This window comes from Dromaius novaehollandiae, chromosome 5, assembly GCF_036370855.1.
Source record: "Dromaius novaehollandiae isolate bDroNov1 chromosome 5, bDroNov1.hap1, whole genome shotgun sequence".
NCBI classification, from domain to species: Eukaryota; Metazoa; Chordata; class Aves; order Casuariiformes; family Dromaiidae; genus Dromaius; species Dromaius novaehollandiae.
This window is the reverse complement of record NC_088102.1, coordinates 39,281,113-39,306,646: the sequence shown is the minus strand read 5'-3', so window position 1 is coordinate 39,306,646 and position 25,534 is coordinate 39,281,113. Positions and strand designations below refer to the sequence as shown.

General features: G+C 50.7%; 2 protein-coding genes across 3 annotated transcripts in view; one reads left to right on the top strand and one right to left on the bottom strand.

The window, feature by feature from the left end:
- SUSD6 (sushi domain containing 6) overlaps positions 1 to 4,180 on the bottom strand; it is an 89,325-nt gene extending 85,145 nt beyond the window's left edge. For both annotated transcript variants that reach the window (XM_064512512.1, XM_064512513.1), the window contains exon 1: positions 3,920 to 4,180. The gene's annotated coding sequence lies outside the window, so the exon portion shown is untranslated. The remainder of the gene's footprint in view (positions 1 to 3,919) is intronic.
- A 14,301-nt stretch (positions 4,181 to 18,481) lies between these two features.
- Positions 18,482 to 24,971, top strand: CCDC177 (coiled-coil domain containing 177). Its single transcript, XM_064512511.1, has 2 exons — positions 18,482 to 18,663; positions 20,037 to 24,971. The coding sequence occupies exon 2, from the start codon at positions 20,045 to 20,047 to the stop codon at positions 21,941 to 21,943; it is 1,899 nt and encodes a 632-aa protein (XP_064368581.1). The 5' UTR covers positions 18,482 to 18,663; positions 20,037 to 20,044; the 3' UTR covers positions 21,944 to 24,971.
- The last annotated feature ends 563 nt before the right edge of the window (positions 24,972 to 25,534 follow it).

The following is a 25,534-nucleotide window of genomic DNA, read 5'->3' as shown; positions in this document are numbered from 1 at the left end:
AAAGATACACAGCATTTCAAAGTCATCTACCTGTCCCTAACTAATTCTCCCATGTTGAGGGTTAACTCAAGATACCTGGGGTAATTTTGTCTACACCCAGTATAGCTTCATAACTGCGATTAAGATGTATGATGTCATTTCTAAAGACATGGCACTTGTGAAGATGATTGGATAAAAATGTTTGCAGACTACTGTATTTCTAGCTAGAAAAGGTCTATTCTGTAACTGGTACCACATTATGAGCAAACAACTTTGTTACATATGGGTTAAGTTTTCCCTCTTCCTGTTCTAGGAAATGCCTGCATGTTTCTATTTACATACTCTTAAAATAGGATTCAATCCCTGCTGCCTCCCTGGTCTTTAAAGAGAGTGAGCCCAGCCCTGCTAGTGAAAGATCATCTCCCTTCCAGCTAAGCCTGATCAGCTGGGATCAGCTGGTTATAACAGCCTACAAGTGGCTCAGCAGGCAGGGGAGCTACAGGCAGTCCTCATGCCAGGCAGCGTGAGCTACAGAAAGCAGATTGGCAAATCCTAGAGCAGGACTTCCAAGTAACCAACCTTTCATAGAGACATCTGCAGGTAACCGGCTTCTCTTGGAGGATCTCAGATTAGCAGAAAGACATACAACTTTTGAAAGGAGGGAAAAAGCCAGCAGTGGCCTGATGCAGACACTGGGTGCAGTGTCAAACCTTCCTGGACTGACAGAGGCCAACAGCTTACACTTGCTTTCCCATAAGAGCACACCAACTGAGAAATGTATTCAGGTGTGGTATGGCAGTAGGTAGCTGTCTGTGGTGTGTACACTGATAAAAAGGAGAAGTGATGCAACAGGAACAGATGCAGACACCCAAGTCTGCAGCTAAGAGGTTGCACGGCTGAGGAACTGAGGTTTTTAAGACTGCTGCGTATTGCTCTGAGGCCTGAAGCGACTCTCCAGGCAGGAATAAAACAGCTGAAAACAAGCACAATTACAAGACAGAGCTAATCCAGTCAAAGCCACTACAGGCAGGACAAACATTTAGTGACTTCAGTAACCATTGCTTGCTGGCTCCCCAAGCAGCTCATGTGAGCTGAAGCAGCCATTTCAGTCCACCTTCACATGCTGCACTAAATATAAACTCTGCTGATAGCTGCCTGGAAACCGTTTCAGCAAAGACACAGCACACAGAACAGCTCAAGGACACTGGGCCCTCCTCAAAGACCACAGGTGGCCAATTTGCATCACAAGCAGAGAGAAGATGACAGAACCAAAGTCTGTGCTATCATCACACTGTGGTCAGGAAATCTCAGCCTCCAGTTCTGTACTTTCCCAGACTCAAACTTCACTGAAGCATCTGCCTACAAAAATACTTCCTTTGAAAGTAGGAACATGAGGGTATCTGGGTTTTGACAGTGACTTTTCTAACAGCAGGTTATGGCTTCCTTGTCATGTGCTACTTTGCTCTACAATGAGGTGCAATCCCATAAAGTGATGACAATCACCTCCAATTTTAAAAGTGACTTAGATTAGACTGCAGGTCTTCCAGGCATACTTCCTTCAGCCCAATTCTGCTGTAAAGAAACATACCTTCCTACATTCAAATGGTAGCCTCTTCTCTATTGATCCATTTAACACTGATTTAGACCACAAGAAGAGCTGATTAGAGGGCAGGTGAATCTCCAAGCTAAAAAAGAAGTTATTTTCTTCTTTAAACTTCTGTTTGCAGAACCATTACCAGGAACAGTATGCAAGTTACAAAAAGACAGAAGTGTGATCAGTAGAACTTCCAGTGTCACAACTAGCCAGCAGACTACGATACTGTAAAGAACTGTTAACTCTGTATAGAAATATACAGAAAAATGTGACAGGACATGGAAAGAAATAGAAAAAAAAGGAGGCAGATATGCAAACAGCTTTAAGACACCTGGAAGGGGAAGGGGGGAACAAATCAACCATGAACTGCAGACAGAAAACCACTGGTCCTCAAGCACTGGTGTTTAACATGCAAATCATTTTCTGCTTAGGTATTTTGCCTCCCTTTGACATATACAGACAAATCCTAGCTAGAGGTGCAGACTGGGGAGAGTCCCCTTTCCTCATTATCTCTAATTTCTGAGTAACAGTTAACTATTTCACTTCTGCTTTTATTTAGAGGAAGAGGGGGGAAAAAAAGAGAAGTATAAAAATCACTATTATTAAGTGAGAGGCAACGTGATGTAAGCTGGTATCTGATACCTATAGCGCAGTCTAGGAGAAAAAGAAAAGGCTGAACAGAGGATAGTAAATATATTTTTGAGAAGATTCAGATGCTTTGAACTTAGTCCTACTACGTAAAAAATTAAAGAGGTTAAAACCTCCTAAGAACTTTTCTTCCCATTGTTCTTACTGCGACTCTCCTGAACAAACTGTGTCTCTCCAGAAACCTCAGGAATTACTGTGACAATAGAGACTCCTGCCAAGAGAAGCACCATTACATAATAGCATTTATGGGAACACACATAAAAAGCCACTAGGAAGCACAACCAGACAAGTGCAAATCCTCTGTTTGTCAGCTCAGTTTAGCTCTTGACAATTCCAAAGACAACTTGAGGATATTTTTAATTTACATGTTTACCTCCTCCCACATCCTTCCACCATCAAGGAAAATCCACATTCCAGTAACTATTAAGACCCAATACATTCGCAATAACAATGTAATCCCCTTGAAAATAAGCCTAGTCGGAACTACTGTATTTGCATTGATCTACTTTAAAAGAACACTGACAGTTTTTTAAAAATTTCCTTAATGCAACTTTAAAAAGTGACACTTATTAGAGATGTGAACTATTTATTATGGTATCTCTTACTCAACCTTAGGTAAGCTTACCACCACTTTCGCTTTTCAGTTCTCAGAAAGACAGTGCTGTTATATTTGAGTGCCAGATTCTTCAGAAGATCCTCTTCAGAGGATTTATGACCGACTTGTTATACACACGTACAGATTCAGCCTAAGCACTGCTCTCCTGCAAAGGCAGGGAAGTCCTGACCTCTAGGCACTAATACAGCACAACAAATGAGAAATCAAAGGACACCCTAACACACACAAAAGTTCCTCATATTAAACCATTTTGCAGCAACGCCTTTGCTAATACCTTAATATCACATAGTATTTTCCATCAGTGTCCCTGCGTGCATCCATAATCTCTATGAAAGGAAAAAACAAAAAGAAAGGCAAGGGATGTTTCTTGGTTGTAGCCGTCAGAGTTTCAGCAGCCTCGAGGCTCATCCCACACCAAGGGGGGGGGGGGGGGGGGGGGCGCGGCAGCGAAAAACCTGAGCAGCCGGTGTAAGGACCGCAACCCTCTAAGAAAATTCAACTCAGCTATCGTTATCGATCAGTCATTTATGTGAAGAGAGAGATTTTAGTACCACAACCGGCATTACGTAACGGAACTGCGTAGAAAGCCAAATACAGACTTAAGTCGGGGACAGATTTCCACTGCAGTTTTTCATTACATACATTCATATATACACGCATACATATATCTCTCTCTATATATCTATATCTATCTTCGGACCTCAGGGAGGCCGAGTGCCATTTCCCTTCGCGGGGGCGGGGTGGGGGGGACACCCACACCGCCTCCCCCTTACCAAGAGCGCCCGCTGCCGCAGCGAGGGGCCGGCGACCGGCTGCCGCGGGGCCCCGCGCACCCGCGCCTCCGCCGAGCTCCGCGCAGCGGGGCTGCGCCCGCCGCCGCCTCCCGCCCGCGGCCCGGAGGGACCCGCCCGGCGGCCTCCCCAGCGCCGCAGCCGGCGGCGAGGCCGAACACCCGCCGGAGGGGAAGCAAGTCCCGACGCACCGCCCGGCGGGGCCACCGCCAGGCCCGGCTGCCCCCGCCGCCGCTCCCACAGCCCGGCGGAAGCGGCCGCGGGCCCGCGGACCCCCCGCGAGCGGCTCACCGGCGGCAGGTAGCGGGGCGACGCCGGCCCCTGGCCTCCTCCCCTCCGGGCGGGCGCTGCGGCGCGGCCCGCGGAGCCGGGCCGGGCGCGGGGGCCGCTCTGCCGCAGCGCTCGGGGCTCGCACGTCCGCGCCGCGCGCCCCGGCCGCCCCAGCGTCTCGCCAGCCCAACGCCCCGGCCTCGCCACCACCGCCGCCGGGCCCGCCCCGCCTCGCGCGCCGCCGGCCGGGGCAGGCGGAGCGGGGCGGGGCCAGGCTTAAAGGAGCCGAGCGGGGGCGGCTCCGCTGCGCGCGGCTCCGGCCCCTCCCCCCCCGCCACTCCCCGCCGGGCGCTGTTGCGGCGGCGCGGCCCGCGGGGGCGCTCTGGCTGCGCGCCGCGCCGAGGCAGCGCCTCTGCCGCCGCGCGGCCGTTGGCGGCGGCCGTTGGGCCGCGCGGGCGCTGGGCGCGCGGCTTCCCGCCGGGGAAAGGGAGCGAGGGGGAGGCCGGCGGCGGCAGCGCCCGGGACGGACGGAGGCCCGCGGCCCCCCCGCCTCCTCGCGGCTGCCGGGCTCCGTGCGCCGGCTCGGGGGCGGGGGGGGGGTGCTCTGCGTTTTGAGGGCGCTGCTCGGTTCTCTCCAGAGGCCTGTTTTCTTTTATACGGACTTTTTTTTTCTTTTTCTTTTTCTTTTTTTTTTTTTTTTTTTTGTGGACCTCGGGGGGGTTTCAGTGGTTGATTCAGCAGGTTGGGCCGAGGTGGAGCGGGGACAGAAACGGGAGAGAGACAGGAAGGGGAAGGGAAGGGAGGGCAAGAGCTGGATATGCACTGGGAGAGCAGGGCAGCGTTTTGAGCAATCTGCGGGGGGACAAACACGGCGAGGCTGAGAGGGGCAGGAAAAAGCAGGCAATTCATAAAGAGATGGCGCTCGCCAAGAATGGAAGCAGTACATGGCTGCAGCCACAGGTAGGATGGATAGCTGGGCATGGGCCTCCTCCGGGTGTGGGAAAAACTGGGCAAACTAATCAGAAGACTTCCGAATGACCAACCTTCACAAAACCCACTGCAAACAGCAACTGAAATTGTTCCAGGCCTGCAAAAAGATGCAAACTTGTCCCCATTGTGTGCTGCATACTTCCCCATGTGCTATATTGCTGCAAATAAACATGGCACTTGTCCCCATATGTTAAACAATGAACAAAGTCCATAAACAAAGGTGGATAGAGCCTTTCCATGACCTGTTGCTGCTTTCCGGGAAGTAGGGACATCTCTTCAGCAGCAGGGGAGAATGCTGGGTTAGATGTGCCAAGCTGTTGTTTGGTTTTTTTCAACTCCTTATTCCCAGGCTAAATGTGTTAACTGAGAAGTGCATCGACTGTTGGACTGCTGGAGGGCCAGTGTTTGCTGTGGCTGCGAATCATCAGAACTTGGATGGGGGGAGGCTCTGCGAATTGTATGTCATCGTGGATATACCACAGCATCATGAAAGCTGTGCGGAGCCCTTCAGGAGCTGCCGTCTCAGAAGGTGCCCATCTGCCGGCCCATTTCTTGTCCCATCTCTTACACTTAGCTGCTGACAGCCCCTTCAGCTCCTCCCCAGTGAAGATCCTGCTGGTGGCAGGCCTTTCGAAAGGCGAGCCACACCTAGCTCCATTCTGCGGTGGATCACCAGCAGGGACAGACTGGGTGGTTGACTGGAAGATCCAAGGCTGAGGCACTGCACAGGAGGAGAGCACGTTAATGGGGTTTGGTGTGTGCATTTGAGGAGGGAAGGTCTACACCTTCCTGCCACTCCTCTCTCTCCAGCTGTCATTTATGGCCCCTTGCCCCTTCCAAGGCAGTACTTCTTTATCCAACGGTACATGCAGGGAATCAAGACAGATCTCTTTCCCTCTCTCTTCCTTGGATTAACACTTGTCTTCTGTAGATCTGCTAAATCATATTTTGCCATGTAGAATGAGCTCTTCTCCCTCTTACATGGGGTGGGGGTGGGGAGTATAAGTAGCCTTACTGGAGGGCGGTTACTTTACCTCCTGTTTTGCTGTAATAATATACTGATCATTCCTAGTAAAAGCCCATAATAGGCTATAGAAATAGCTTACCATCACTTGATCTGAGGTAAGAGATGAATTCTCTACGTGCTAAATCATTCCCTATAAATAATACTCCCCTTGTAAGCACTTTAGAACCAAAAAGCAGGAAAAAGCTCTGTGGTTGTCCGGAAAACATGCCTTAAGGCAGGAAGGAAGAAAGTGGGAGCTGGAGATGCACAAAAACCTGTATATTTACACAGCTGCTCTGTTGTGAAATCTTGCGTGAGTTAGTTTTTTGCCGTGGCCCCTCCATGTTTTCATGCTGCTCTGTTTTGACTCACTGGCACAGCTCCCCTGAATCAGGAGGAAAAGGTCAGAAAACTACACACTGCTGAAAAGAGCTGTGAGAAGACTACCACATTGCTCCTTGTGCTCAGAGTGTTCATGTACCTTAAAAGGTACATTTCCTGTCAAATCCTCCCTCCGAGGAACCTAAAATGGGCCCCCACTGTTGTGTTTCACATTCTCAGGTTCAGGTCATTAACATTTTAAAATATTTGGAGGTACTTTGTCATTGCTATGCTATATTTTGTTTCCTTAATTCTCATTAATACATACATCTTTCTGTAACCATGTTAAACTCTAATAAAAACCACAACACTTCCTTTGGGGCCTCAGGCATGCTTATATGACTACTTATTTTTTGTTTGTCATGAAATAATAGGAGTCGTCATTTATGGACTATTCTGTATGTTCAAAATACCATATAGACATCAACTGATGCCCTTTACATAGGATTTGCCATACAACACTGGACCATCAATCTGTCTAATCCAATATCGTATTTCTAGCATCAGCCAAGGGCTCATGCTTCAGAGGAAGTAAACACAGCCAACCACTCCCGCAGCACTCTCAGCCCCTTGTTCCTGACCTTTGGGAAGGATTGGGTACCTCCCTGGCAGTCCGTTTACACCCACAGCTTGATATCTGAGTATCACCATGTTAGGCAGTACTGTCCCACATAGCCAAGCTACTATCAGATAGTCCCAGTCTGTCACCCAGCAGTCTCTGAAACAAAACATACAGAGCACTACAAGAGGACAGACGATGCCAAAACCAATACTTCTCTTCTTCACAGCCCAGAGCCTATGACCTACTAGTTCCCTTTTCTTCTCCAGGCTCCAGGTTCTGAACAGGGAGGTAAAATATATTCCCTCTATAACAAGTGTGGCAATAAAGTAAGATCTGGAGCTGCCCGGAATAATTGTGGCTATTCTTTGCTGAAGCGTGTTCTTTCACAAGGCTGTTTTGTAAAGACGTACTGAATTTATGAGGAGCAGGAAGGAAAGTATGGAATGGGAAAAAAGTAATGGAATGGTTTCCACTCTTAAGACATACGAGAAACAAAAAGACACACTCTGCCTAGTACAGCATCAGAATACTTCTCCCAAAACCAAAAAGATTTTTATCTCAAACCAGGTATTTTGGAACATTTTTACTTTTCCTGGTATGTGAAGATGTTCAAAAGCTTTTAGGTTGCTCAAATTCCAAAGAAAACAGATCATTGAAACGTGTCATTTTGAGCAGCTGAAGCCTTAAACTGAAAGCAGCCAAACATCACTGGAAGGTCAAAGCCCATTTATTTTGTGCAGTCCCACCTAATTAAACTATTCATTTCTAACCCAGTGGTTATGGATTTTGCTTTCATTCAGCAGAATTATTAATACTGCTCCAGCCCTAGTCTGTCAATATACTGCTTCCTGGCAGAGATTTCTGTGGGATTTGCTCTAGCTCCAATCCGCTGGCATAGGCGGAGGGGAGAGCACAGCCCGCACAAGGGCAGCTGGGAGGCCACGGGCTGCTACTGAGCCGGATGCACTGCAGCACTTTTAGCTGCCGATGTCCCGTGTGAGCCAGCAGCAGCCCGCTTCCCAAGAGACCCCGGCTGGGTCATGGCGTGCGTGCTGCCAGCAGCGCCCCGGGGGGCAGCCCCCTGATCTGAAAGGCGGCTCTGAGCCACCCGGCTCTGCCAGGCTCCCGCCAGGCACTCTGCACCACAGCCCTGCCACCCCAAATGCCCAGCCTGCACCCTCCCTGCACCCTCTTCCTGCAGCATCAATTACACCCACTGGGAGAAGTCCTGGGAGCAATGAAAGCCTAGGTACACCTGCCTCTCACCCCAGGCTGTCCTCAACATGCTGCAACACCTTTTTTGGTAGGAAGGAAGGGGAGGATGCCTGAAAATTTCCAGCAGAGATAAGTCAGATTGAAGTGCATCTGTCACAGCCAAGTCTCTCTCTACATCAGACTGCATGGAAGTTTCTGTGACAGTGGGAAAGGTAGAAATTTTCTCTGCGTGAAGGCTTGGGGCTTGTCTACAGCCCAGAGCAAGAGGACTGCTGCTGCTGGGAGAAGCCCCATTTCAGCAGTGCAAACCACCTTTCCCAGTGCAGCAAATGCAAGCCAGAACCCTCTGTTCCACACGTGGTGATAAACCCCACAGGGAGAGCTGCTGCCCTCCAGACCCAGATCTGCCGCTGGATCATTCAGATTAAAGAAAAACCCTCTATATTCCAGTCATGGAATTCTTATCCTCTTCTTCAAACTGCTGACAGCCCTTCACATCCTTGTGAATGACACCTGTCACCTCACACACACAGCTGCCCAGCCCTTCCGTCCCGAGATGGACTGCACAGGTTATCAATGTCTGTCCAGGCTCCCTATGTCTGACATGACCTCAGTTTCAAGTTAATCTCCCGCCTGAAGAAGAAGCAATTGATAAAATATGAGTCCTGAAGGTAGCGCTCAGTTGGAAGAGGTCTCATGGCAGTTTAAGCACTATCAGAGGAGAAAAGATAGCCTAAGAGATAATGTTACCTCACACTGTGATACAAACCCATCTTTGCCCTTGAGCCCCTGATAATGTTACTGTCCTGTGTTACATCCTCCTCCCAGTGTTATGTGCTCCTGCAGACAGGGAGGGAATGCTATACCTTCCTTCATGCCATCTGCTCTCTCCTCTGCAGAGCTGCCCACCCAGCAAGTCAAAAGACTGAAACAATTTCACCCCAGGGCCAAGCTCTCATAGAGACTTTTCAGCACCCAGCTGTCACCAAAGACCTTTTGGTTTCACAAGGTTCCCTCACAAACCTTTTCCTCCTAGTGAGACAGCTCTGAAACCCTTACTATTAAGATGCAGGACAGCTACCCCTCTTTGGCTGCTTCCATGAATCCTTCTGGTCCACACTACAGTGGGAAAGCAAAAAGCTGGCATCACACCAGAGATGCCTTTTGTTCCTCAGAGCCAGCAGCATGCCAAAGCTGACTCTAGCAAACAGCATCTCCCTTTTGGGTATACACAACAGCCATGCACACTCTTGCTCCATTGCCTCCCTGCTGATAACACCTATGTGATGTGTTCCTTGGCAACTTGTTTCAAATGGTATTTGTGCAGCAGCTGTGACTCAAGCCCAAAATGCAGTGCCATGAGTCAGCTTCTTAAGTGCTCCCAAAAACATAAAAGTCACCACTTGATTTTTTTGTAAGCAAGAGACAAGGACCTGACTCTGCTACATGACATTATGACCCTTGCAACACTGCCCATCTCCATGGCACTTTTTGCCAGTTTTTTTGAAGAGCTTTATGTAGGGCAGCAAGGACCCACAGCCAGCAAAACCAAGAGCACCCCAGAAGCTGTGCAAAGCCAGAGTAGTAGGTGGCCTTCAGTCGAATTCAGATCATTCATCTCCTTGCATAAACCCTCAGTGCCCAGCCCAGAAGAATCCAGCCCTCCTGGAGCCTGGGCAGGACATCAGCTCCCACGTGCCACGGGCTTTGCTACAGCATTCAGTGAGACCTTTCTTCAGTGATAAAGATTTTTACCACAACCTTCATTGTGCATGTCAATATTTTTAAATTGGCTTGATTCCCTGACAGAAAATTGAACCTTCATACCACTTCATTTGTGCATTCAATGCTGTTCCTTGTTAACACCTGTTATACCTGTCCTCTGCGAGTTGCCAGAGTTGAGGAATAGTCACTATGTCCAACAACCAGACTTTTATGCTACAATAGCAGAACAACAACTCAATCTTATATGCCAGCCTCACAAAAGCCCACTGGACTTACTGGAGATTAGGTCTTGCGGTGCCCCTCTGTTTGCAGGCAGGTGCCTGTCAGAGTCCATAAGTTATAATGTTTCTGACAGCATTCCTATACCCTAACCATCTCCCACAAGCCAAGGAGGCCGCCTTCTTTACCTTTCCTTCCACGACCATGCAAAGTCTTCTGTTCTCATAAGTCACCTGTACAATTTCCCTCCCCTGTTTTGCTTTGTTTTCTCACATTATCTTCCGCACACATCTCTGGTCCTCTCAGCCCTCTGTTGCACTCCCGGGATTATTCACTGGAATCCATACATGTTTTTCATTTTTAGTGGGCTATTATTCATTAATTAATATTCAGGGCAGATCGAAGTAGAAAAACTCATCTCCTAAAGGACTGATGAAGCAACATGGAAGAACGAGCAAAAACAAAAACTTGGCACAGCTTCCCTCTTCGTACCTTGCTGGAGCACTCCAGAAGCAGAGGAGGCAATACTCAGTCCCTCTTCTCCCCTTCCCTTTAGCTACCTCTCTGCACAGTTCATAGTCCACTGACAGAAGACAAGTGAGAGTAATGCAGGCTATGAGAATCAACCCTGCCATGACATTTCCCTCTCGGACTACAGCCAGTATTCCCTGCACTTAGATAATTTCCCCCTCTGCAGTTCAAAATGCAGCACACAGCTGTGGAGCCGCCACAGGGACTGTCACACCGCTGCAGCAGCCAAAGGGCCCAGCTCACAGTCTGGGAGCTTACAGGAATTTGGGCCTCGAAGCGGTACAACATTTGTTCTGTACGGATAGGCCTGCACCAAAGGAGCTCAAAGAAAAATTCACCATCTCCTGGAAACTACCCAGAGCTGCTCTCTCAGAGGGAAACAAACGAGGCCTTAATTAATTTTCTCTCAAATACAGCAAATTGACTTCTGCTCCAGTTGTGCTAGATTCAAGCTGCACAGCACAATGGTATTAATTCAACTTCACTTCAGTGCTAAATGTTCAAAGCAAGAAAAAGGGAGTTTCATGTAGATCTTGCTCATGTTGAAGTCAGCAACCAAACCACCGCTGGTTTTCACAGAAGCAGTTTCTTCAGTGCCTGCATTTCTGAGGTTGACTGTGACATGCCTCTGGGTTAGTACAGCAAGATACAGGACACATTAAAGGTGTTGGCTGAGCAAATTGTCTGTTCCCTTGTATATTTTTAGAAATCTACCACATCCTGCCTCAGATTTCATTTTTACAGTCGCAAAGATCCAAGCGCTTTTAGTGTCCCAGCTTTCTGGGTCTCTGATCATCCTAACTGGCTCTGCTGTCTCAGACTCGATTTAATCTTTCCTAACACTGGAATTAACCACACGCAGCATTCTGGACAGACTCTCATCACTACCTAGCAAACTGGTGTTTGTACCACCTCGTCTCTGCCAGAAGCACTTTGCCCAATAAACCACAAGATGACATTGGCCTTCTTAGCATTTGCATCACATGGATAGTGCAGAGTCACCCTGCAATACATTGCTGTACTCAGGTCTCCCTCCATCTCACCCATTTCCAAGGGAGCTGCTCCCAGATCTGAGCAGAAAGTTTCACTGGGCACAGCCCCGCTGTAAAGCAGCCACCCTGTGCTGGTATCTTGGCATGGTGTTCTGCAGTGCCACGGACCTGTACCAGCTTGCTCAGCACCTCCTCATGAACCTGTGCTAAAACGCTGTGCTAAAAAATACAAGAGTTGGAGAAAAAAGGTACAACAAACCCCAAATTACTGAGTCCAGTGAAACTCAGTGTAAGCAGAGAAACTGCAGAATCAGACCTACATACACAACTATATGCAATACCAGTTCTACAGAACTGTAATGGGAAAATAGCCATCTCTCTCCTACCTTCTATTTTACAATGCTGGTGTTTCCAGCAAGGGAGGCAGCCCGTTTCTAGCTTGGTCACTGTCCATGTGCTAGAATAAAGAGGTGTAGATGACCCCACTTTTGCTTGTCTGAGGGACTCTCTTCGAAAGACGTTGAAGGAGAAGATCTCCTTCGTTGTAGACTCCTGTGATTAATTTAAATTACCTTCCAACCATTTTGAGGTCCTCCTGCTGCCAAATGTACCTATTATACTTAATATATGGCCTCATTATCACGTTGGCTAAGTACCTCTTAGGGAAGAGCTATTAGTCCTATTTACAGATGGAAAAGGGCCAGGTCCCCACAGATACTCAGTCATAGCATTTATTTAGGTAAACAATGTGACAAAGCAGAGAACTGAACTGGTTCCTGTCTAATGCCTATCGTCCTAAGCCATTCTTTCTTTCCAATGAGAATTTTGTGTTCCCAGTTCTCCCATAATAAACAGTCTGATTTACTCTCAGCTTCTCCTTTGAGTCTCATCTTTGAAAATTAAATTTAAAAAGTCGGGCATCTGACTTACTCTTCTTCATAATGAAGGATAGCTGTAAAAATCTTTCTATTAAACAGTAGGTTTTTGTTATGGGACATTCATTAATTTCTTGGATTCCCATCTGTTCTTTCCAGATGATGTTGGATTACTTGGCTACATGCAGTGACTCTGTACACCACAAGGAAGCAGTAAATCTTGATTTTCTTTCCTTTCAATAAAAACTCAGCACTTTGCAAGCTGCAAAGCTGTGTATTAAAACAACTGTCCACTGACTTTCGTGTTTTCTGAGGCAACATCTGGCATAAACACTCATGCCAAATATGATCGGAGTTAGGAAGGTTTCCTGCCAACAATCTTCCAGCTGGCTTTATTCCCAGGTATCAGTGCAAAGGAACAGAAGTATCTATTTGGCACTGTCTTCAGTTGTGAGCTTTCACCATTCAGGTAGAATGGTGTCCCTTCCCTGAGAGGTCTGGGTGACACGAGGGGTCGCAGGAACCCCTGAGTGACACTGGGACTGGTACAGCCTCCAGAGTTCAGGACGGATGGGCTGTGATGTCCAAAGAACTAGGAAGTCCGGTTCTTGCTGCAGATGAACAGCAGAGTTCATCCCCTCCAAAGTCTAAACACACAGGTACAGATTTAATTTTCAGGAAATAAATGCATCCATTAAATGGAGTTTAAACTCATTTAAAATGGATGGTATAACAGGGCTTTTTAAATGAATTTGATCTGTTTTCCTCCCCTCATCCCCTTGCTAATGATTAGCTCTGCTACTCCTACTCCAGACTTACCCAACACCTACAACTTGTTGAAAACTCATCTGCTTCATGGTCCTCCAGGAGCCAGCATTATGATATGCCAGTCTCAGCAGCAGTCTTTGGGAATTTAAATGTAATCCTATCCTTACGGGTAGTAGGATCCGCTTCCAAACATTAGTCTGTAATTAAGTGGAATTGTTCATAATGGCATTTGTCCCTAAATGTTGTTTTGACTGTATCAAGGCAGAGCTGGTAGCTCAGGATATCATTAGCCAGTGTTAAGCAGCGGGGGCAATCCTGGGTGACCATGTAGCCGGGCATAATGTGGGTGCATGATGCAACCCTGCTGGCGTGCGGTCGCTCTGGCTATGTGCACGTGGTGTTTTTCTTTCAGTTCGCCTGCATTCAGGAGGCAGGCGTCACGGGAGTAACGCTGCTTTGTCTTTCTCCTCAGGCAGCAATTTACATCAATGCAGACTGACTGCAAAACTCCCGTATACCTCTTTTACACTCCCCACACGTGGCTCTACGCTAACAAAGCGAGGAAGAGCCCAGCTCCCTTCTGCTGACCCTGTGCTGCACTGCGCTCCCAAATGAGAGCCGTGGTGAACAGCTGATCGCTTCCTTCTGCCTGTGCCTCCCTGCCACAGTACCGCTGGGCAGCAACAATTACAAACCAGGAATACAAAAGCAGCTCATATTTAGATTGGAACATCAAATACTCTACCCTGGAAAATTACATTTCGGTGTGGCTTCTGATAGGGAAAAGGAGGCATGGGAGATTTTTGCAATTCCCCTACAAACATTAGTGCAGTATACCTAACTGATAATATCCATGCCATGGTCAGGTTAGGAATCATACGGGCAGAGAAAGACTTCCCTACTATTCTATTTATTCTGCCTAAAACTAAAATAGTTTAAAATTTCTAGTCTTAATCTGACAGTTTATTCCATTTGATTACATTTTGCTTTTTACTCACCCTGAGGAGTGTTACCAGCAATGTCATTTTTTCCCCCACTGTTCTTCAGCAGTCCCGTCATGATTTCCTGGCTGCATTAGAATAAATAATGAAGCTTGAAAACTGAAAGCAGCATGGAAGACCAGTCATTTGCTCAAAACCAACAGTTTCAATTAAATGAATGGAACTTCATTACATTTCAGCTTCAAGTTGAGAATGTAACCTGAGTTAGCATGTAATATTCTTACTGAGTTTACACTCAATAGTACCTGTTTACATAGTTCACACAGAAGATTTTGGGTCAACATTTACTGTCACTGCTCATCTTAATAATAAGTAGGGGGGAGAATAGCGGTTGAGGCCCTGATCAGGAATAAGAAACTGATTGTGCTAGGTGCTGAACACAATTGTCACAAAGGCATTCCCTGCCCAAAACTGTCAGACCTTGGCCCTGTCTACATTAAGGATATTTCTGCACAATGAGGTCTGTCCAAGCTAGGCATTGGTGAACACTGCAAATAATAAAAAGTGTCTTTACACAACAGAAAAGTTTTCTTTTGCTTTGATGAAGAAAGCAAACAACAGTATTTCTGTATGGATATGCCATTCATGGGAGATGTAGTTTGTAATCCTAAATTATAAAGCCTGGAAGGACCACTCCAATGGTGCAGTCTGATGTCTCTTTATTGCGAAGACCATAAGACTTCTCATACTAATTTCTGGCTGGCTCATGTATTTGCTTACCTTATATCTTTTCTCTAAGTTTGCCTTATAACCTTGGGGCCATACCCGTCCTCCATGAATCACCATGTCCAGAGGCTCCATAATGCCCTCACAGCCCCATCAGCGCTCTGTGATTAGCCAAGCGTGACCAGGAGAACTGATGCACTGAGCACAAGAGGTTCATCAGCAGCATCTCTGATTTGGTTTGGGCCAAAATATGTCCGTATTCTAATTTCTCCAAGAAATAACCACCAGTAACAGAATATCCCCCAAAGCAAATAAACCGCACTCTCGCACCTACATTTATTTCCATGGAAACATGCAATGCCAAGTTTTTTTTCCTTCATTTTCAAAATTTTCTCTGCCATCCCAGCAGATTTTTCAGCCAGCCCTGGTAACTGCATAGCTTTTACCCAAACACAAAGACTACTGTAGATGTGCTAGACTTGCACAAAGCAGAGCAGACGACTGTTCAATGTGACCCAAAGAAAGCATCAGTGCAGCAACAGTAGTGGTAGTCCTCAGTGCAGGCAGAGCCAATGGTCTAGAGAGCCTTTCTGTCAGGGACCAAAAAACCCCTTTTCTTTACTGAGGACTAAATATTTGCACACACCGCAGAGTGACCTGATAAGATGAGCAGTAATAACAACTCACTGTCAGCACAGCTCTTGTGAACTGAAGTCACTGCCATATCTGGCCTTAAACTCCTGCTTTACGTTAGAGAGCAGGATGTAGTATTTGTACTGTAAGCCTGTCTCCAGCGGCTGCCACGTATTTTGCTTCCAGCAGTAGCTCTCTGCACTGTGTCTCACCGCATGTTGCCGTCTCCGGCTAACTCCTTACGCTCTGCTCTCTCCTCCACTTCCCTGTCCTCTGCATCTGCCACCACGGAAACCTCCCGGAGCAGGACCTTGGCTTTTGTCAAGTGGTTACACTGTCTTTGTGGCGTGTTGGGTTTCAGGCCTTGCTGCTGGGCGAGCCCTGCCTGCAGAGCCTCGTGGGAATTGTGTTCAGCAGTAGCTCAGTGCAGCTTGGCTGCACCATCACTCAGGTGGACGGGCTGCAGGGCTGCTGACGAAGGGTTACAGAGTGTGGCAAGGGCCTGTCCAAGGGAAGGGACCACGGGTGTCACGTGGATCCGTATGACCTTACACTCAGCGCCTCATTAAAGTTTTAAACTAGTACTTAGACCTTGCAGCTGAGAGAGGAGGCAGTGCTGGAGGCTCTGGTGGGTCCTGGTGTGCTGCAGGCTGCCTCTGCTGGGGAAGGATATGCCTACCCCTTCCCTGGGGAGGCTGCTGGGCACCTGGGCCCCACGGGCAGGCAGAGCAGAAGGACCCTATGCCTGGGAGACGCCAGCAGCCTTGCACTCAGGAAACTATGGCAGAGGGCTGCTTGTGCTGTTCTCCCCAGGGCTATCACCTTCCCTCTAACCGCCAGCACCCCGGGAAGGAGCAGGAATACACTGGGCAAAAGCCAGGAGAGGTCTCAATAGGAGAAAGTAGGACGAGAGCTGGAGTAGCTGTACAAGAGCCTGGGGTGCTCCCAGCAGTAGTGTAAACACCACATGAGAAAGAGAGTAGAAATTACAAACTAAGGAAAACAAAAGCTGTTTGCCAAGGAGGAAATAATCCATCTACTAATATTCCTAGGGTGGAGGGGGAACAGTCCTGGTAAGCTGAACAGGACTGAGCAAACTTTAGGAGAGTTAGCAGAGAGTTAGCCGTGAGCAGGCAGGCGAGAGGAGAAAGGCATCGTACCAGTGCCAGGACAGCGTACGCGGCTCTCCCGCGCCACGCGGCAGGGAGGCAGCAGCAGCTCGGCAGCGCCGTGCCCGGAGGCCACTGCTCACGCAGCCTGCAGCCATCGGGGCAGAGGGGCACGCTCGAAGGCGTTTGGGAGAGAGCCAGTGCTGGGTTGTGCAGCTATAGGGAACTGATTTATAACGATGATATGTTTTGCTTGGCTCTGAGGGGGTATGGAAACAGTTCACAAACATTTGTAAGGCATAAACCGAAGCAGAAGGGAGGTGTTTAGCAAAAAAAGGGGGGTTAACTTCTTAGAGAAGATAAAACTGAGAGGAAAAACTGAAGCTGAATATAACTAATAATGTTTTACCAATGAGGTCTAGTAGGTCGTGAAATAGCCCTCCCAAGAGGAGTGGGGAAAAAGCCAGGTATGGGTAGTTTTAAAGCTGGATTGGAAAAAGTTAATTAACACGTGTGCAATTAAGAGCAGGCAGATGAATTTGTTGACATGATACAAATATTTCCACTGCCACAACCTGTAAGTCTGATTCTCCACTGCCCTGCATCTCATGCTATCGCTGATAGCAATGCAAAGTTTTGCACTGGAAATTGTTTATTAAAGCAGGAGCATAACCTCAGAGCACTGCTCTGCCTGAGTGTGTACACTTCCAGACAAGGTATATGCCAACGGAGAACTAGGTTTTATAATCGTGTGTGGGGAAGTGGCTCACTGATGGAAATGATCCTCTTCAGCTCCTCCAGAGACCTCCTCTCCTGCCCTCACCCCAAATCTCCTTTAGTCTTTTGAAAAGAGACATACAACCCCGTGTGTGTTAATGGCTCCTAAAAACGTATCCAGCTGCTTTGAAAATCTGCTGGTAAATCCCCTTCTGGCTGCAATTGGGAGACCACTTATGGGAGTCCTCAAGATCCACAAGCAAATCTGGGAGATCAAGGTCCGCATATAGCCTCACTGCAGGCTGAAGCAGCAACTTGCCAAAAGGCCACAGAAGCCCACACCTTACTGGCACGTGTTTACTGCCTTAACATTTTCCATGAGGCAGGCATATGGCCTCGGCACCCTGGCGACGGCGCTGCAGCCAGCAGTGAGGGTGGTTAGCACTATCAGCCGGCGAGCGGGGCTCTTCTGACAGCAGAAGGCTGTTGCCTGGCCTGAAGGTTTGTCATGTACCTGATTACCGAGCTTCATAACAGTCCCCTACAGACTCTGATGATGACGAACGAATGAGATTAGGTGAGTCGATGTGGTTTTACTGGTGGAGCGTGCCCGCTCACTGTGGATGCGCCAGGGCTGTGCGCCTCCGTCAGCGCAGCGGCAAGCTTGCTTCAGAGGCTCTGCCCGGACGGTGCGTAACCACCACCGACCTGCAGCCCTCGGCCTTCCCCTTGCCCTCCCCAGGCCAGTGCGGTGTCCTTCTGCGGCTCCCTATCCCTGTCCCGGGGCCAGCCTGGAAGTCCTTGGGCGAGTGCCATGTCCTCATTAAAACGAAGCAGATTAGACTGTGTCTGTAGCGGCTACACGACAAACTGCTGAAAAATACTGCAGGAAAGGCAAAGCGCGTGGAGAGGGGTGAACAGAGAGGCACGCGCGGGAAGGAGACGCGCACGGGAGGGCACCTGCGTCGTGCGGGCAGGGAAGGTTCATAGGTTCATACACGGAGGGACATGTGCATGGAAGGACACGCGCGGAGCGATGAGTGCGCAGCAGGACGCACGCACGGCAGACGCACGCACGGAAGGAGGCACCACCGGCAGCCCCGGCCCCGCGCCCGCCGCTGCAGCGCGCGGGCAGGGATCGGGGCGGAGCCGCCCCCGGGCCCGCCCCGCCCCGCCCCGCCCCCCGCCCCCGCCCCCGCCCGCAGCGGGCAGCGCGGGGCGCCGCAGCCTCCCGGCGGCCGCGGTGCCGCCGCCGCAGGGGCCGCGCGGGCCCGGGCAGCCACGGAGGGGCCGCCGCCGCCGCCCGCCTGATCCCGCGGCTGCCGCCACCGGAGACAAAGCGCGGGGCTGCCCGCCGCGCCCGGCCCCCGGCCCGGTGAGTGCCCGCCCGCCGCCGGGGTCTGCGCTGCGCCCCGGGCACCGCCCCCGCGGACCCCAGACACGGCCCCTGCACCCCCCACCCCACACACAGCCCCTGCATCCTGCGCATCCCCCACCCCAAACACGGCCCCTGCACCCTGAGCATCCCCCACCCCAAACACGGCCCCTGCACCCCCCCACCCCAAACACGGCCCCGCACCCTGCGCATCCCCCACCCCAAACACGGCCCCTGCACCCTGAGCATCCCCCACCCCAAACACGGCCCCTGCACCCCCCCACCCCAAACACGGCCCCGCACCCTGCGCATGCCCCCCAAACACGGCCCCTGCACCCTGAGCATCCCCCACCCCAAACACGGCCCCTGCACCCCCCACCCCACACACAGCCCCTGCATCCTGCGCATCCCCCACCCCAAACACGGCCCCTGCACCCTGAGCATCCCCCACCCCAAACACGGCCCCTGCACCCCCCCACCCCAAACACGGCCCCGCACCCTGCGCATGCCCCCCAAACACGGCCCCTGCACCCTGAGCATCCCCCACCCCAAACACGGCCCCTGCACCCCCCACCCCACACACAGCCCCTGCATCCTGCGCATCCCCCACCCCAAACACGGCCCCTGCACCCTGAGCATCCCCCACCCCAAACACGGCCCCTGCACCCCCCCACCCCAAACACGGCCCCCGCACCTTGCACATCCCCACCCCAAACACGGCCCCTGCACCCCCCCCACCCCAAACACGCCGTTTGCCCCCAGATAGCCCCGTCTGTTGCCCAAACACGCCTCCCCTCCAACACAAATATCGCCCAGCACCCCCGGCCCCCGCGTGCCCCATGCAGACCTGCCCCCACCCCAAACGCCCCCCTCCGCAGCTTGGACACCCCCGCAGCAGCCCGAACGCACTGCAGGCCCCTGCGCGCCCCAGATGCACCCACCCCCCCGAGCACCCCACAGACTCCCCCTCCCCAGGCACCTCCCAAAAACACCTTGTGCACCCCAGATGCGCTCCTCTACCACGAGCACGCCCCCATCCCAAACACCCCCACCATAGCCCAAGTGCCCCCCCAACTGCTCCCCCACCCCCAACACCCCATCCGCAGCCCAAACACACCCCATACAGCCTGAATGCCCACCACCCACGCACCTCCCCTGCACCCCCAACGCCCCCAACCCCAAACTCCACCACCTGCAGCCCAGACACCCCCGCACCCCAACCCCCCCAGCCCTGCCCCACGCAGACCCCAGGAGCCCCTTACCTCCATGCCCCCTGCGGCTTTGCAGCTTCCTGGGGAGACACGGCGGGGTCCTTGGACCCACGGTGCTGTGGGGCGCCCCGGTCACCCCGCCGTCGCTCTCTCTCCTTTCAGGCCGAGCCATGGTGGAGCCGGCGGCGGAGCCGCCCCCGCAGCCCTGTGCAGCACCCGGCGCGGCGGGGGCCGCGGCGCTGCCGGGGGAGCCAGCGCGGCCCGGCGAGCAGTCGCCGCTGCTGCACCTGGACCTGTACAACTTCGACTGCGCGGAGGCGGAGGGCAGCCGCTACGTGCTGACCAGCCCGCGGTCGCTGGAGGCCTGCGCCCGCTGCGCGGTGCGGCCCGTGGAGCTGCTGCCGCGGGCCCTGGGGGAGCTGCTGCGCGAGGCCCCGGGGCGGTCCATGCGGGTGGCCGCCGGCCTCTACGAGGCCTACGAGAGGGAGCGGCGGCGGAAGCTGCAGCAGTGCCGGGAGGAGCGGGAGAGGATCATCCGGGAGGAGAAGAGGAGAATCCTGGCGCCCCTCGGCAGCCTGCCGCCCTCGCCTGCCGCCCGCCCGGCCCCCAGGGCCGCCTCCGCTGCCGCGGGGCCCCGGTCCGGCGGGGAGGCCAGGGCCTCGGCGGGCGCCAAGACCAAGAGCCACTCCCTGGACTCGCTGCAGAAGCGGCGGGAGGGCGTCTGGGGCAAGACCTCCTCGGAGTCGGGGGCCTCGTCCTCCTACAGCGGGGAGAGCCTGCGGGAGCGCGGGGGCAAGGGGCACCCCCAGGAGCGGGCAGGGGCTGCTGCCAACTCCCTGCTGGGGCGCAGCTTCAGCCTGGGCGACCTCAGCCACTCGCCGCAGACCGCCCAGCGGGTGGAGAGGATCGTCAGGGAGGTGAAGAGGAAGAAGGGCCTCAGGGAGGTGCCCGAGAGGGACAAGAAGATCGCGGCCCTGATGATCGCCAAGCACCAGGAGGCCAGCCTCCTCCGGGAGCAGCGGCAGGCGGCCCACCTGCAGTGGGACAGCCAGCGGCGCCTGGCGGAGCAGCGGAAGGAGCAGGAGGAGAAGGAGAAGCAGAGGGCTCTCGTGCAGGGCCAGCGGATGTGGGAGTGCCAAGTGGAGAAGCGGCGAGGGAGGCTGACCCAGGAGCAGCAGGAGGCCGCCCTGCTGAAGCAGAAGCAGCGGCTGGTGTGCGAGGAGAGGTGGCGGGAGCAAGCGGAGAAGCAGGAGCGGCTGCGGAGGGAGAAGCTGGAGAGGGCCATCCAGGAGGACAAGCAGAAGAAACTCCATCAAGAGCACAACTTGAAGGCAAAGGAGGATGGCAAGAAGGAGCACCGAGAGCGAGAGGAGCAGCTTCTGCAAGAGAAGCTGTCCACAGCTGCTCGGAAGAGGCTGAGGAAGGAGGTGCAGCTGCAGAAGGAGAAGAAACTGCTCAACCAAGCGGAGAAGCTGAAGCATGAAGCCTTGCTCAAGGAGCTGGCCAAGCAAGAGGCAGAAGAGAAGGAGATGCTGAAGGCCTCCCTGGAGATGAGTTTAACAAAGGCTCAGGAGAACTATGAGCAGCTAATGGAGAAGAGAAACCAGGAGCTGAGGGAGAAGGCCAGGCGGGAGGAGTTGCAGATTCAGAGAGCCAAACTGGCAGCAGAAAGGAAGGAAAGAGAGCAAAAGGAGCACTTGGAGGCCCTGGCTAAAGAGACAGAGAGAAAGCTCCAGCATGCTGCCCAGGTGGCTGAAGAGGTGGTCCAGGAGAAAGCCCGCAAGGTGGTCATGAGCCGGCTGGAGAAGGAGAAGGTGCAAAAGCTCAACAAGCAAAAGGTAGAGCAGTACGAGGACTTACGGCGCAGGGAGATCCTCCTCTCCATAGAGAGGAAGCTGGAGAGGAGTGAGCAGATCTTCAAGGAGAAGAAGACTGTCTTAGAAAACGCCAGATCTGTTGCTCGGGCATCCTTCCATGTCCGGGAAAAGGTACGGGAGGAGACGAACATGCGCACCTTTGACAAGATGGCCTTGGAAGCAGAACTGCATGCCAACCTGGATAAGAAATGAAAGGTCTTTTCATGGATAAGTGGGGATACGTCACCTAAGGTTGTCCATCATAATGCATCAGAAAGCTCCTCTACTTTAGAACGTTTAAAAACAACAACAAACAACAACCACCCTAATTTATTATTTTGGCAGGGGGAGCAGGGTACCGCACAAAACCGTGGCAGCTATTTCACGTACTTTTTAAAATACGCTTTTGTTTTGGGGCATGTTTTAAGGACTGACCTCAGTCATCTTTACAGAGGGGAAGTGAGCCTTTGTGTCCTCCACCCCACAAGCACACACGTTTTCTCAGAGAGGGCTGCAGAAGAAATTTGCTTGAAACCTCTGGCTTACCAGTTGTTTGCCTGAACTGAAGCTGACTGCAGCCACGCTCTTCTTTAGTGTGGCAATGCAGGCAGTAGAGATGACAGGCCTAAAAAAGAACCAGCACCAACTCAGCTCATTCTGGTTTGAGTGCAAATCAGCTTGGTTTAAGTTGTAGGGTTGCGTTCTCAAAGCTGTTGTCTCTTCCATGATAAAGATGAGGATGGCTGTATTAGGGAATTCCTTGGCCCTTCGGTATGCCTTACCCACTGCTGGTATCAGATGTGGGAGAAGAAAAGCACAGAGCGAGATTTCATAACACCATGTAAGTAGATGTTATGATCAGAGCTGGGCAGAAGCTGTTAAAACTGTTCACAAAAACTGCAACTTCACTTATGCTATTTGCAGCCGTTTCCCCTCCCTGGTATCCTCACCACTCCTCCTCCTTTTCAAGTTTCTATTATGAAAACCTGCAGAATTCTTTTCTTTTGGAGAAGGGAAAACGGAAGAGAAGCTTGTAAGCAATCCACAAACTGAAAGGCATATACGCAACCCATTTTTTCAGTAAGATACGAAAATGAACTTGTGGAAGCTGGCCTTGTCACAGACTTGCCGAGTATTTGCCTCCCTAGAGGGGCTGTGGCATGTCTACTCTAGGAAATACTCAAAACTTGCCTGGACAAGGCCCTGAACAACCTAATCCTGCTTTGAGCAGAAGATTGGACTAGATATCCTTCAGAGGTCCCTTCCAACCTAAATTATTCTGTGATTCTGTGAATTGCTTGCAATAACAAGTTCACCCAGCTCTTATCATTGTCTACTAAGCTGGGCAGCATTTATCTGTCCGCTGGTGCTAGCAGTTGTATTCTCGCTTTACGGCACAAGAAAGAGTAGATGCACAAAATAAGCTATGTTGTAGATTCTCTTAATGAGGATCACAGCATTTTTATAACTCTAACTCAATACTGTATAGAGGGAAATGAGTCCTTCTGCTGTTAATGCACTGGAAATGTGAAAATGCCTGCCTACGCCCTGTGGAAAGCATTTAAATAAGACAGTGTTCTGCTCCCGTTTTCCACATCTGCTGTCTTCTGGGTTGTAGTAATGAACACACATCTGAAAGCAGGCACTTTCTGCTGTTTTCTTCTGACTCGGGGCTGTGCCAGCTGTGCGTTTGACCATGCGTGACACCATGTGGGGTTGCTGCGGTGATGGTGTCGGACCTGGCGCACGGGGGAGAAGCAGCAGCCAAGATCCTGTTTTCTTGCAAATGTCTCTTAACACACAACATGGAAGAGAAAACCAGAAGACTGACACAGGACATAGGCACACAGGCCTTTCTGTGTAGACTGCTTACCAAAGCTTCGCAGGAGGTGACAGCAGGTTTAAAACCTCTTAGAAGGTTTTAAAGAAGGTTTCTTACATTAACAGTGATGGTAATTGTAGACCAAAGTACACCCTGGTACCCTGCAAGCCTGAAAACATTTTAAAACCAGTGTTGGAAATGAAGAAATAGGGATTTTCTTTGGTTTTGATGGAACATACTCCCTTTGAATTAGAGAACTACTGGTGCTGTTGAGAACAACCAGAAAGAAAGTAGGAATTAGGGCACTTGAGTTATGTTTTCACTGTCAGTTATTGGCTCGCTGTGTGTCACCAGGTAAGTCCTTGAGGGCTGGGCCTGCTCCCATTGATAAAAAAAGGAAGCAGAGTCAGGCTCTTGGGGTTGCTGTGACTCCCAGGAAATAACACCACCCAACTTGGTAAAATGCTTCAAAGACTTTGGACGAAAGAGGCTAGCAAAGTGCAAAGTACTATTTTGTTTGTTTGTTTATTTATTTGGGTGGGTGTTTATTAAAGTAAAACATACCTGTTGGAGAAAAGCACTAATTAACATAAAAATCTAAAAATATTCCTAACTGTGGGAAGGACAGTTGAATTACTGCTCCCAGCTAGGAGTCTGTCCCCTCACCCTTGTGCTCAAAACAACAGTCAGTTTGAGCAGTGATACCAAGGTTGGTTTCAATCCTGCTGTCCTTGCTAAAGTGTATGTCCTTGTAGCTGCAAAGACCTAGAAAAGAGATGCCCAGTGGCCCAAATCCAGCCTGCACAAAGCTCCCCTCGCTCCCTGGCAACACTGGTGTTGGGGTAAACTTTGCACTGACATCAGCATAGTCAAGATTTCATCCAGCCTGTAGCCTTCGAGGCTGCAGAGCAAGCCTGCCAGCATTGATTTGGGGGTAAGCAGTGGCTCACTTGTGAGAGCTCTTGCTCCCTGCTCCATCGCATTGTGGTCGAAGTTCATGACATGATCCATTCAGCAGAGAGCAAATGGAAAGAGCTGGGCAACAGTGTAGGGAATGCAAAATGTGACAGGCAAATGAACATACAACCGTCACCAACTGAAATAGTAGCTCTTCCCTAAAGGTCCACTGAGTTCTACCTGAAGGCTTCATCCAAACCTCCCTCCATGGGGCATTTGTGGTGTAGACTGAGAACACTTCACAGCCCAGGAATAATGTCGTGGCCACTGACTAGTTAAACCTGGAGTCTGTCTCTTGCCACTGACCGAGTCTGATGCCTTGGGACTACAGCCAGACTAATCAAAAGGCACCTACGTGGTGATAATTGGATTGGCTCAGTGCTGTTCCTATATTGTGCGGTGTGCAGCTCTCAAGTTTTGAATGTGCGATCTAAGAAAATATTTTTTTTTCAAAATGCATAACTGTGTATGGATATTTTTTTCATTCTGCAGTGGTTCCAATCCAAAGCTTGTGAGAGTCAATAGAGTTTATAAGTTGTTTAAACTTGTGGCATAGAAAACCAAGTCAGCACGTTGGGTAGAAGCATGAGAGATATTTTTTGGATTTGCTTATGCTTCTGTTTATTTGAGAGGAAGTTTTACTACTGGATTTTGGTGGGAGCAGAACTTAAACCATGGGACACATGTAAAAAGTTTTTTCTTTTTAGATGAGGCTTATTTAGTATTTTTGCTACCACGGTGCAGAACAGAGAGAGCTAAGAGTCAAAACCAGCAACATGCTATCTAACTGCTCAGATACAGATAACTAGAACACATCTCACGTAGAGCACAGGAACAGCTGCTGACACTTTGGTCAGGTCCTGCAGACTTCTGTTGGGCCTTTCTGAAGATTAGAAAACACATTTTAGGCTATTATTCTATTATAATCCTAGGGTTATAATAAAGACTTTGCTTCTAGGCCACTTTCATGCTGCAGGATGATCACCTGAAACTGAAATAACTTCGTTTTAAAAGCAACAACAACC